We start from the raw sequence: 12,509 nt of genomic DNA, 5'->3' as shown, positions 1-12,509 counted from the left end.
ATGATGTAATATATGTTATATACATACGGTTTATTTACCGCAGTATCCATTATAAGCCTTTGCTCTTGTTACTGCAATATCTCCACTTGGATGATATACGAGAGGGTACCCCCTCTCGTATATCATCCAAGTATATATACGAGTATATATACTCGTATATATACTTGGATGATATCCAAGAGATATATCTCGTACATCCAAGAGATATACGAGTATATTTTGTATATACTCGTATATACAAAAGAAAAAAATAACTAGAGTTATCATTTTTTTCTGTTTTAATTTCATTAAAGTTTCTCGATCTGTTCAACTGGAATATTGTTTATGGCTTCCAGCAAATTTTCTTTCACTGCATCCACATGAGTGAATCGCTACCCTTTTGTGGTTCTCTCTATCCATGGGAATAAAAAAAAAATGTCACATGGAGAGATAGATGGGCTAGTAGAGATGGTGGGAACATTCACCTCCTATATAGTCTCTTCCATTCTTGCATTTTGCTCTTGACCAACTTCACTTTGACTATGATGTAATATATAGATCTGTAATATGTATACACCTACAGTTTATTTACCGCAGTATCCATTATAAGCCTTTGCTCTTGTTACTGCAATATCTCCACTTGGATGATATACGAGAGGGTACCCCAAAAATAACTAGAGTTATCATTTTTTTCTTTTTTAATTTTATTAAAGTTTATAATACCATATTCTAGTCTCCTTCATTGTACTCTACATGTGAGTCAATGCACTTGTCCAACGTTTTTTCCACTGCTGGAAACGGTTCTCGATCTGCTCAACTGGAATACTGTTTATGGCTTCCAGCAAATTTTCTTTCACTGCATCCACATGAATGAATCGCTGCCCTTTTGTGGTTCTCTTTATCCATGGGAATAAAAAAAAAGTCTCATGGAGAGAGAGATGGGCTAGTAGGGATGGTGGGGAACATTCACCATGTTGTTTTTTATCAAGAACTGTTGGACAGACCAGCCCACATGGCCTTGTCTGTCCAAGAACTGTTGGACAGACAAGGCCATGTGGGCTGGGGCATTGTCTTGGTGCAGCAGTCAGTCTCTGCTACTTTACATGTCTGGCCATTTTTGTCGCACATAATCATGCATCTTCTCAAAATGTTGGGATAAAAATGTTGGTTCACTATCTGTCCTGGAGGAATAAATTCTTTGTATACAATTCCATTCACATCAAAAAACAAATCAACATTGTCTTGGCGTCTCATTGAACTTGACGTGCCACTTTGGATCTCGGTGAAGTCGCATGCTTCCATTGGTTCGATGCTTGTTTTGTTTCTGGATCGTAACCATAGCACCAAGACTAATCCCCAGTCACAATTTTTGAAAGAAAGTTTTGTCATTAAGAACCTGCTCTCTCAAGTCGCAGCAAACTTCACATGATTTTTATTTATTTTATTTTTTTAATCCTCTGTGTGCAAACAAGATACAAATTTAGTGGACACATTTCATTTGCAAATCCTCTGTTAAAATTTGCTGGTACAAACTCCATTACAAATTCATCTCTTCAGAAACTTGCTCAGTGCTCTTTCGACGATCTTCATTGATTGCCTGGCAAACCTTTTCAATGTTTTCATCATTTCTGCTTGTTGAAGGTCAGCCAAATTATGGTTAGTCTTCAACTGACATATCCCCGTTTTTGAAATGGGAAAACCACTCATAAACCTGTTTTTTACCTAAAACATTGTCCTTAAAGGCTTGCCAAATCATAACAATAGTTTCAGCTGCAGTTTTACCCCCCAAAAAAACAAAATTTCTTACACACTCTCTGTTCCTTGTCATCTATCACAAAATTGCCAAACTTGCTTGTAAGCATTAACAAAAAAGCAGCCAGAACAACGAACCAGTTCACACAGGATGACACCCCTTTGCCAGACTGGCATTGAAAACTGCACATGAATAATGCTTAGTGGCATCATCCATAACTAGAAAATTCACATGCACCAAGTTCAGATTCCATTTATTTTGGGGTACCTCCTCATATTCTTGCGAAGTGTTCACTTAGTAATTCTACTATTTTGCCTGATTCAGTTACTTCTATACCATTGACATTCATTAAAATCATTCTGCCATAAACATTCTTCCTTTTACTTGCAACATGCCAATAGAAGTCTTTAGGATTATCTTTGGCCTGTACTGCTAACTTCCTTTTATACTCTGCTTTTGCCTTTCTTGCTACACAGTTTACCCTTCTGGCCTATGCTTTGCACTGCTCATGTGCCTGCTGGTCACTTTTCTCCTTGAATTCCCCTCTACAAATTTTTATTTTTTTGTAGCTCCAGCTTAATGATGATATTCATCCATTTAACTTCCACTTGATTTACTCTTCTGACTGTAGGTATGCAGTCTGCAATTACTTCCCTCAAATACTCCTTTACCACTTCCCATGCACTATCAACATCCAATCCTTTCAGTTTCACATACCATGGCACTAATCCAAGCAATCTCCTAAGCCCTGTAATTCCACATATCCTCTTTTAACTGAAAATTTTCACATATTTAGCCACCTTTCAGGTGAAGACTATGCAATCACTCTCACCAATCAGTGTAATGTGGTCTTATTGGTTACAGACACAATCGCTGATGTGGTTACTAGATCTAGTACTTTCAAACCCTTAGTACTTTTCATCACATGCTGTCTCTGGTAATTATTCATTAGTAACTGCATAAATTCCATTTCCTTTCTTCCATATGTCCTTTTCTCCTTCCAATCTATGTTTCCATAGTTGAAGTCTCCCCACAATAATTATTCCCCCTTCACTCATTAAACTTATTTGCCAATGCATACTATCCCCATCATCCTTTATATCCTCTGGTCTATAAAAGGCAACTAACTGTGTATTTTGTTCTGCTGATCACTATGCCATATCTCAAATAATAATAATAAATGCTGCTAGCAGATTTATTTTAATTTTTTATTTAATTACTTTAGTTATTTTTACTTTTTATCTAAGGATAATGTGAATTTAGATTTAATTTATTAAGAGTTTGAACTCCATTATGTTTAATGGAGTTCTAACTTTGACATCTATATCTTATCTGGATTTTTGAGAAAAGATTATCACAGAAGTTACTTTAGTTCTGTTAGTTTTTAGGTTTTTTCATACAAAGTACCTTAGCCTCTCTAAATTCACTTTGCTCACAGGTTATTTTGGGACTCTGGCCAGATTTTGGAATTCAGCATCTTATAGAAATTTGTTGAGCCATGCCAATTTCTGTTGTCAGACCTTTTGCACAGAGGACAAAATAAATTATGTATTAGAGCAACTGCTCTGACTGAATGGAATTTAATAAAATTTAGGATGTAAAGAAAGGAATGTGTGTACCTCTTGTGGTACACACATTCCCTCTGGTGGTGAATTTTGAAAATTCTCTCTCTCTCACAGATATTGCTTCCACCTTGATGCACATCATATTCCTACGAAGGGGTGTAGCATTTAGATTATTGGATGATGTTCCACAAGTCCTTAAAACAGGGGATACTTTAATTTTAATCACCTTGTGTATATATACACACACTATTTACCAATAATTGTCTGAACATTTTAGCAATTTACAGTTGATACCTAATATTGAGTATGTTCACCTTTGGCATCGATCACCTCCTGCACCCTTTGACAGAGGCTTTCCACCATTGTGCGGTGGAATTTGTCTTTATTGCTCCATCAAAGCAGCACTGAGTTCAGTGACAGATCGAGGACTTCTGCTCTGGATCTCAATCGCCACTCCAATTAATCTCACAGGTGTTCAACTGTGTTGAGATCAAGACTCAGTGCAGGCCAGAGGACAGTTGTTTAACACCCATCTCTTCATACCATTCCATGATAGCTGCACCTTTCTGGCATGGGGCTCTTTCCATAAAAATTGCACAATGTAGGCAGCACCTGATTATCCAGAATATCAAGGGAACTGAGCTGCCTTAATGGAATCACAGACAATGATCAGTGGTCCCACTCCAAACCAGTTGAATGCACCCCACACCATTACTCCTCCACCACCAAACTTTACTGTGGTAACAAGCATTCACCTGGCTGCCTCCATATCCACACCTTCCACCAGGTGAACCTTGATTCATTGCTCCAGAGTACTGTTTTCCACTGGTCAATTGTCCAGTTCACATGCTCTTTGCACCAGGCCAGATGAGCAGCCTTGTTCATTGTTGTGATGTTCAGCTTGTGTGCTGCTGCTACTGCTCTTCCATGGAAACCCCAGAATAGAGTTCTTTTTGTACAGTATTAGCACTCACCATGGTGTTGCTGGCACTCTGGAATATATCACGGATGGTCTGTGCTAATTGTAGCCAGTTTTTGCATGCCACCCATTTTAACATCCTTCTGTCCCTTTCAGTCATTTTTGGTAGTGGCCCTGGGTGTTTTCCTGCACTAGTGATGTCAGAACGTCTCCATTTGTTGATCACATCGGCAACTGTTGATTTTGGATGCTCCATTTGAGCGGCAATGGTACATATGGACATGTCACCAATGTGACCTCATTGACTTTGAGAGAGATGAGAGCTTTATTTCCATGAAGGAGAGTTACTCAGCAAAGAATTTTATTCTATTGTGTTAGGTAAATTGCAAGAAACCATTAGGAGACCACCTGGAAAATGGAAAAATTGTATTTGATGTATGCATGCAAGTTGCTTGTTTTCATAAAGTTTGATGTTAAATAGAAATATCACAAAGGAGTTATAAAGATGATTTCAAGAAAGTTATTTCCATAAAAACTTTCAAAAGTGAGAAAAGAGATAGGACTAGTGTATTAATGCTGGTTGGGGATTACTTTGAAAACAATGATTATTGCATTGATTTTGAATCGCAAAAAAAAAAAAAAAAAAAAATTGTTAAATTTTTTTCTTGTATTTATTCATCAAGAATTGTATTTTTTAATGGGGCATGCATGATAAATTGGTGCAAATGATACGAAATAACAGTTTGATTGAAGGCTGCTTTTACTTGAGCACCACAAGAATTCATCAACTATAATCTCTCTCTCTCTCACACACATGTACACACAGACAGACAGATGTTATTTGTTTTGTTTATATACTGATTCTTGTATACAGAAGGATCATTTTCTAATAATGCTTAAAAAAACTTTGCATCATTCTGTTAACGGGAGTGAAAATCTTGAAAAGAAATCCTTGGGTTTTGCTAGTCTAAAATTGACCATCTTAACTTCACTTTGAAGTGGAGGGGTATATTAATAAGTAGGAGGCCTGAAGTAACAAAGATTATTAAAAAAAAAAACATTCTAAGAGAAAGAATTGCTTGATCAGATCAATTTAACTAGTTGAGAAGTATAAATAGCATGGAATGATGATAACACTAGAGTGATGTTATTATTTTGCTTTTCATCAAAGAACCCTAAAGATAAATTACTCAAGCAACACATCTCAGACAAGAAGTGCACAAAACATGCTGAGGACAGAAATTAATTAATTTGCCAAAAGTTATTAACGGCTCAATTTGAAATTTGATTGGTTGATAGATGGTTGATTACAAATTGATAGGCTGATGGTTCATTAACATGAACATTTCTTAAACATCTTTGATATATTCATGATTCTCATCAATTTGAAAACATCACAAAAAGTGTGATTTGTCTTCTAAGCTCTACAGAAAACAGTTCAAAACAGAAAGTTTGACTTTTAAGTATGAGGTTATGAGTTTTGAAGCAACCTTGTACTATTATACAAGGTTGCTTCAAATGTTATTTCTTCTCTTGCTATTTTATCATTCTTAAAATGCAGAGTAAATGTGTGTATAGTGATCATTAATCTACAAATAAAGTATAATAATATTTGTATGTTATCTTACACGTGGTCATGTTTTATTAAATGACCTTAACATTTTGTTGTTAATTATATATGGTCCTTTACTTTTGAATATCTAGATATTGACTGGAGTAACTGTCCAATTGGAGCAGTTCCACCAAGTTTTTCTTCAGAACAATCAGTAAATGATAATGAAAAAAACTTAGAGAACAACACTAATGATCAAGAACGCTATAATGTAGATATCCAGCAAGAAACTTGGTAAGCTATAATAACTTGTAATATAAACATATATATATTTTTATGTAAAAAATAAGTTATGATAAATTATTATACATGCATTATATGTGCAATGCCTGGAGTAAATAAAGTGCTACACAAAAATTACATGATGTAATTTATTATTAACATCAGACTTCTATGGAATCAGTGGGAGGTACATACTACAACAGTGCTTCCCAAACTGTGGGCTGCGGTCCCCCTCGAGGGCCATTAGTTTTGTTCAGGGGGGCCGTGAAATAATGAAAACAAATTTAAAATGTTTAAAGACTAAGTAGATATTTTTTTATCTTAAAAGAAATGTATTTAATTTTTATTATTTATTTCTTTTTTGTAATTTTTTATATTTTAATGGAAAAATTAACACATTGGTGTTGGTTCACAAATTTTGCTTCTTGCATATTTCGGCACTTAATGAATATTAGTAAATATATGCTTATTCATATAAGTTTAATTTCAAAGGTATTGAAATGATAAAAATGATTGATAAGAAGCACAAAAAAAAAGCTTACAAACGCAAAATCTTGCGCTCATTTAAAACGGTTAAGTTTTTTGTGCTTTAAATTAATGTTTCATTGCTACATACAATAAATATTATAATAATATGTCTGTATTAGGATTTTTTTTTTTTTTGAAGGGGGCCGTGAAATATTTTAATTTTTCTAAAGGGGGGGCCCCTGACATTCATAAGTTTGGGAAGCACTGTACTACAACACACAATGCTCAAACTGTGCCTTAAAACTCAGGCAATGCATTCCACTCACTACTCTCTATAGAACAATTGTCTCCTCACTCCTTTGCTCACAACCTTATACAGTTTCCAATGTTAGCTTCTTGTTCTACCCCCTCCTCCTCACATTCTATGAAATTTTCCTTCCATGTCAACTTGGTAACAATTCCTGATTAACCTTATGTCTCAATCATATCTCCTCAACTCCTATTCATGAGGCTTTGCAAATTTCATTTCCTCAATCTGTCTTCATACCCCACATTCCAAACACCACTTGTAACCTTTATGAATCTTCTCTGATCCCTTTCTAGCATATTCTTGTCACCATGGAAACCAGCTGACCAGATATAATAATCCACATGAGGCCTGATCAAGGCCTTATACAATTAGAACCACAACCACTTTATTTCTGCATGCTAAGGTCCTCCACATCATTGCCATTATCCAGTGTGATGACTTCACAACTTGTGCAGTATGGACCCTGAACTTCATGTCCCTGTCCACCATCACTCCCAGATCTCTCATCTCTATCTCCCTCAGAGTTTCCCCCACCAAGTATATACTTTGCATCACATCACTGCTTACCAAATTTCAAAAACTTGACAATTTTCAACATTGAGTTTTCTGATACCTATCTGACAGCCAATCACTGATCCAGCTCACTAGTTTGTTATCCATTTCCATCCGTTTTAGTTTATATAACAGCATATCATGTGGAAATCTATCAAAAGCTTTTACAAAATCTAAGTATACTACTGTACATGCATTTCCATTGTTGAAGACATTTGTCACCTTGTTAGAATACATGAGTAAGTTGGTAAAAACACGATCTCCCTTTAACAGACCCATGCTGATAACCACAGAAAATATTGCTGTTATCAACCCATTTCTGGATCCTAGTTCTCACTAATCTCTCCAGTACCTTAACCACAACTCCAGATATACATATTGGTCTATAATTTATAGCCACAGCCTTATCACTACCTTTATGATATATATAATAATATTACCTTTTTTTCCACTCCTTTGGTACCTGTGCTGTTGTAAGACTTATTAAACAGGCACGCCAATGCTACCGCCAACTCTTTGAAACATCCCTTAAAAATATGGCAATGTCATCAAATCCTATCACCCTATCGACATCAAGCTTATCTAATTCCTCATATAATTCCTACTCACTCACAGTTAAGCTTCTCATGATTTCATCCTGATGAGAATGAAACACCCTTATAAATTGTTTACTGACTACCTCGTCTACATCCTGTGCAGCAGTCACCATCGTCATCCATCAGCATCATCTTACATAATCATTCTTCCTTCTAGTTGCCATTTGTCTGAAAAACTAAGATTTTTTTGCCTGATTTGATAATTCCCACACATACTGCATTTTTGCTGTCCTTGCCAACTGAATCATTCCTGGTCTGCTCTTTACATTTCTCATACAACTGCCTGTTACCCTTCATTCGTCTGTTTGACACACACCTTATTCAGCTTTTTGACCTTTGGAATATATTTGTACATTGATGTTATTAAATATCTCTTGGTTGGTTCCCATGTAGCATTTTTCCCTCCCTCCTGCTTAACTCCTCATTCCAGGCTATAGCCCCAAGCGATCTCCTATGCTTCTCATAATTACCAGCCTACTAGTCTATGGCTAGTCACCATCAAGGTGATCACCTCATGACATTCTTACCAACTGGAAAGGAAATGTGACATCCTACTCACAATCACATCCTCATATGAAATATTAGATTTCATCATCATCATCATCAAATTCCTGCCATGTACCCTCAAGGGGTGTACAGGATATGACAGTACTACATGAAAAAATTACATCATTACTAACTTCCTATCTACAATTTTCCTCCAAATCAGTCTGTTACTTGTCAAGACTCCAACATTATCAGATCTTATATTTCTATCGTCTAAGGCACTTTGTACCGTATCAATCCACCTATATCTTGGTCTTCCTCTTGGTCGTTTTCTTGTCAACCTGGCAGAGAACACTTGTTTTGCTAATCTTAATCTTTCCTCTCCCATTCTATTTAAGTGACCATACCACCTGAGATTAGCTCTGCTAACGCATTCTTGGATGCTGATAATGTCAAGTTCTTTCCTAATATCCTCATTTTTAATATGACATTGCCATTGATGCCATCTGTTTGCGCCTCTAATCTTTCTCAGGACTCTCATATCTGCGGTCTCTAGTCTTTGGTCAAGTGTTTTACTTCTGACCCAGCTCTCAGATCCATAAGTTAAACTGGTTTGAACACTGTCTTGTATACAGCTAATTTAGTGTTCCGACTAATTTCTCTTTTATTCCATATGAATTTATTCGACTTCTCACCATACCAGCTTTGCTGATTCTGTTGTCTATTTCTATATTTAATTTACCATCTTCAGTAAAAATTGTGCCTAAGTAGCTGAATTGTTTTACTTGTTCCACAGGTTCTCCATTCACAACACAGTTGACATTTTCAATGATTCTGCCTATTTTCATTGTCTTTGTCTTTTTATTGCTGACCTTCATACCATATCTATTACAACAGCAATTGAATTTAGTCAGAGAATCTTGCAGACTTGTAGAGGATTTATTTAGAAGTATAACATCATCCGCATAAAGCAAAGAGCTGACATTAACATCTCCAATTTTGATATCAGGTTTAATACCACTTTCCTTCATAATGTGATCCATATAGATAATGAATAACAGAAGGGATAATGTACATCCTTGTCTCACACCAGATTTAACATTAAACCATCTTCCTGTACTTCCTTCGATTCTAACTGCTGACTTACAACTCAAATAAACATTAAGTATTGCTTGATATAATGCCCCATTGACACCATATAACTGCAGCGTATTGAATAGCTTCTCTCTTGGCACCTTGTCATATGCCTTTTCCAAATTGACAAAACTTAAATACAGATCTTTGTTATATTCTCATGCTTTCTCGACTATTTGTCGTAAAGTGACGATCTGATCCTGACAGCCTCTATTTGGCCTGAATCCAGCTTGTTCTTCACCAAGCTTTTCTTCCACAATTCTTCTCAACCGTTTCTCAAGTATACTTGCATAGATCTTGCTAGGAACACTCAGTAGGGAAATACCTCTGTAATTCTCACATTCAGTTTTATTTTCCTTTTTATATATGGGTACTATGAGAGCTCTACTCCAATCATCGGGAATTCGTCCCTCTGTCCAGGCTTTCTGAACTATGCAGTGCAGCCACTGTAAGACTTTTATACCACCATACTTCAGCATTTCTTGTCGAATATCATCTACTCCTGCTGCCTTTCCACATTTCAAGCATTTGATGGCTTTTTCTACTTCAAGTATGGATATGTATTCCTGATTGCATGCCTGGTCAGTGTTTTTTATCACTGTGCTGTCATCACTGCTTGTTTCATTTAGCAGTTTTTCAAAGTAATTACTCCATACTTCAAGGATATCTTTTTCTACCGTTTTCATGTCACCTTTATCATCTCTAACTCCTTTTACAGCACTCTTTCCTCCATTCCTAAGCTTCTTCAACAATCCAGAATATTTTGCCACCTTCTTGGTATTTATTTTCTATATTCTTGCCAAAGTCCTCCCATGACTTTTTTAGCTAGTTTTACACACTGTTTAGCTTTCTTACATTTGTCTCTGTATTCTGTAAGAGTAAAAGCTGACTTATTTGCCAGGAACTTTTGATATGCTTTCTTCTTTTCCTTCACTGCCTCTTTAACTTCCTGTGTCCATTAGGGAGTTCTGATTTTTTTATCCTTGCACACAACCTCACCACATGCCTCTCTGGCAGAATCAATCAATGTTTTCTTCAGAGTTTGCCACTGAATCTCCAAGGTTTGATTCCTGTTCTCAAACTCTTTCATTTTCTTTTCAATAATCTTTCTGTATTTTAGTCTACAGTTCACATCTGAGAGCTGCTCAACTTTTATTCGCTTTAAAACTTTCTTACATGTTATTCTTTTCAATATGAAATTCAATTTTATCCTGCTGAAGACTAAATAGTGATCACTTCCAATTTCAAATCCTCTGTAGACTCTGGTGTCCTGCACCAGGCTATCAATAATAACATAGTCAATAAGACTTTTCTTATTCCTAGCCTCTTCTCTCCATGTGAATTTGTGCACATTTTTATGTTGGAACATGGTGTTAGTAATAACCAGTCCATGTCCTGAGCAGAAATCCAACAGATATTTGCCATTATTATTAGCTTTGCTCTTTTCTCCAAATTTTCCCAAAATATTTTTGTATGTCTCACAATCATTTCCTACTCTGCTATTTAGATCCCCAACAAGGACCAACTTTTCCTTTTTCATTGTGTCAGTAGCTTTCTCTAGGGCCTCAAAAAATTCCTCCACTTCTACCTTAGTAGAACCTTCTGTGGGACCATAGGCACAAATAAGTCTCATTGTCCAATTCTCCATTCTCATATTTGCCCACATTACTCTACTTGAGACTGACTGCCATTCAAGAAGATTAGCCTCGTATTTTGTGTTGAATACTATGGCTACTCCTTCTTTTCCTTGATTGTCATTGCCTGAATATAACATTTTGTATTTATTGCTCAGAAAGATCTCTCCAATTTTGGTCTTTTTTGTTTCAGTCACCCCTATTATGTCGATCTGGTACTTATCTAATTCCTCAGCTAGCTCCGTTTCTTTGCCATTCAGGCTTCTTATGTTGATAATACCGATCTTTAACTCTGGTGATGTTGAGTTGGGGTTTGTTTTCAGATTTGTTCCAGTAGCTGACTTTTCGCTGTTCGCCTTGGTTCCCTGGCGAAAACAAAGGGGGCCTTGTTTAACCGGGTGACGCCCCAGCCGGCATGAAATTTTGTCATGTTGTACTATCATTTTTTATTTTAGTTTAACCAATTTGGTCGGCTAAATCCCAAATTGCCAGCCCATCATCGTCCGTTCAGTATCCAAGTAGATACCCAACAGGGTGCACCACGAGAAGGTGAGGATTGGACATTAGGTCAGAAGCCCTGGTCGGTTCTCCGCATTCCTTGAAAGGCTATGTGGAGGTCTCCTCTCAGTTATACAGCTTTGACCCTTAAGCACCCCAATATTAGATTTAATACTCTTAATCCTTGCATGCCCTCCCTTACATGCTACCTAAGATATATCTCTCAAGAAATTCATTTTCCTTATAACCCAAATGCTCTCTCTTCATTCCAGTCTATATTACCATAATTAAAATCACCCAGAATGATCACGCTCCTTTTTTTTTTTTTTTTTTTGCTTATACATTTCCTGCAGCAGCTGATTAAATATTTCTTCCTGTTAATCTCCACCTCATGATGATCTTTCTTTCCAAGAAAGAAAAATTACCACCAGACTTAAACAAGTATATCCTTCCCAACCAAAATCCAAAAGGGATTGAGCTTCACATCATATATGGAAAAGCTTAAATAGGATAAGCACAGGATATGGTATCTGTGCAGACAGCTTACACAACTGGGGAAGATCACCTACGCTGCAATGTGACCGTGGGGCCATAAACCAAACCATCTGACACATTGTGGAGGACTGTAGCATAAGAGCCTACCGTGGCGACCGGAGAGATGTTTTTTTTTTAGGAAGATCTTTCAGCTCTTGAATGGCTAGCTGAATTAGACTTAAAATTTTAGTGACTTTTTTACCTGATATTTGTATATGTACACTACCTCATTTTTATTGTCTGCACA

The 12,509-nt window shown here is 36.4% G+C and overlaps 1 protein-coding gene across 1 annotated transcript in view; it reads left to right on the top strand.

Moving 5' to 3' along the window:
- Positions 1–12,509, top strand: part of LOC150096148 (ribosomal biogenesis protein LAS1L-like) — a 266,535-nt gene that overhangs the window by 232,080 nt on the left and 21,946 nt on the right. Inside the window, exon 12 of the mRNA XM_090409522.1 lies at positions 5,921–6,062. Coding sequence (XP_090265648.1) covers positions 5,921–6,062 — 142 coding nt within the window. The remainder of the gene's footprint in view (positions 1–5,920; positions 6,063–12,509) is intronic.

The sequence above is a fragment of the Typopeltis vanoorti genome, chromosome 19, assembly GCF_054136105.1.
Source record: "Typopeltis vanoorti isolate ZY-2024b chromosome 19, IOZ_Tvanoo_1.0, whole genome shotgun sequence".
NCBI classification, from domain to species: Eukaryota; Metazoa; Arthropoda; class Arachnida; order Uropygi; family Thelyphonidae; genus Typopeltis; species Typopeltis vanoorti.
This window is presented reverse-complemented; position numbering and strand designations above follow the sequence as displayed.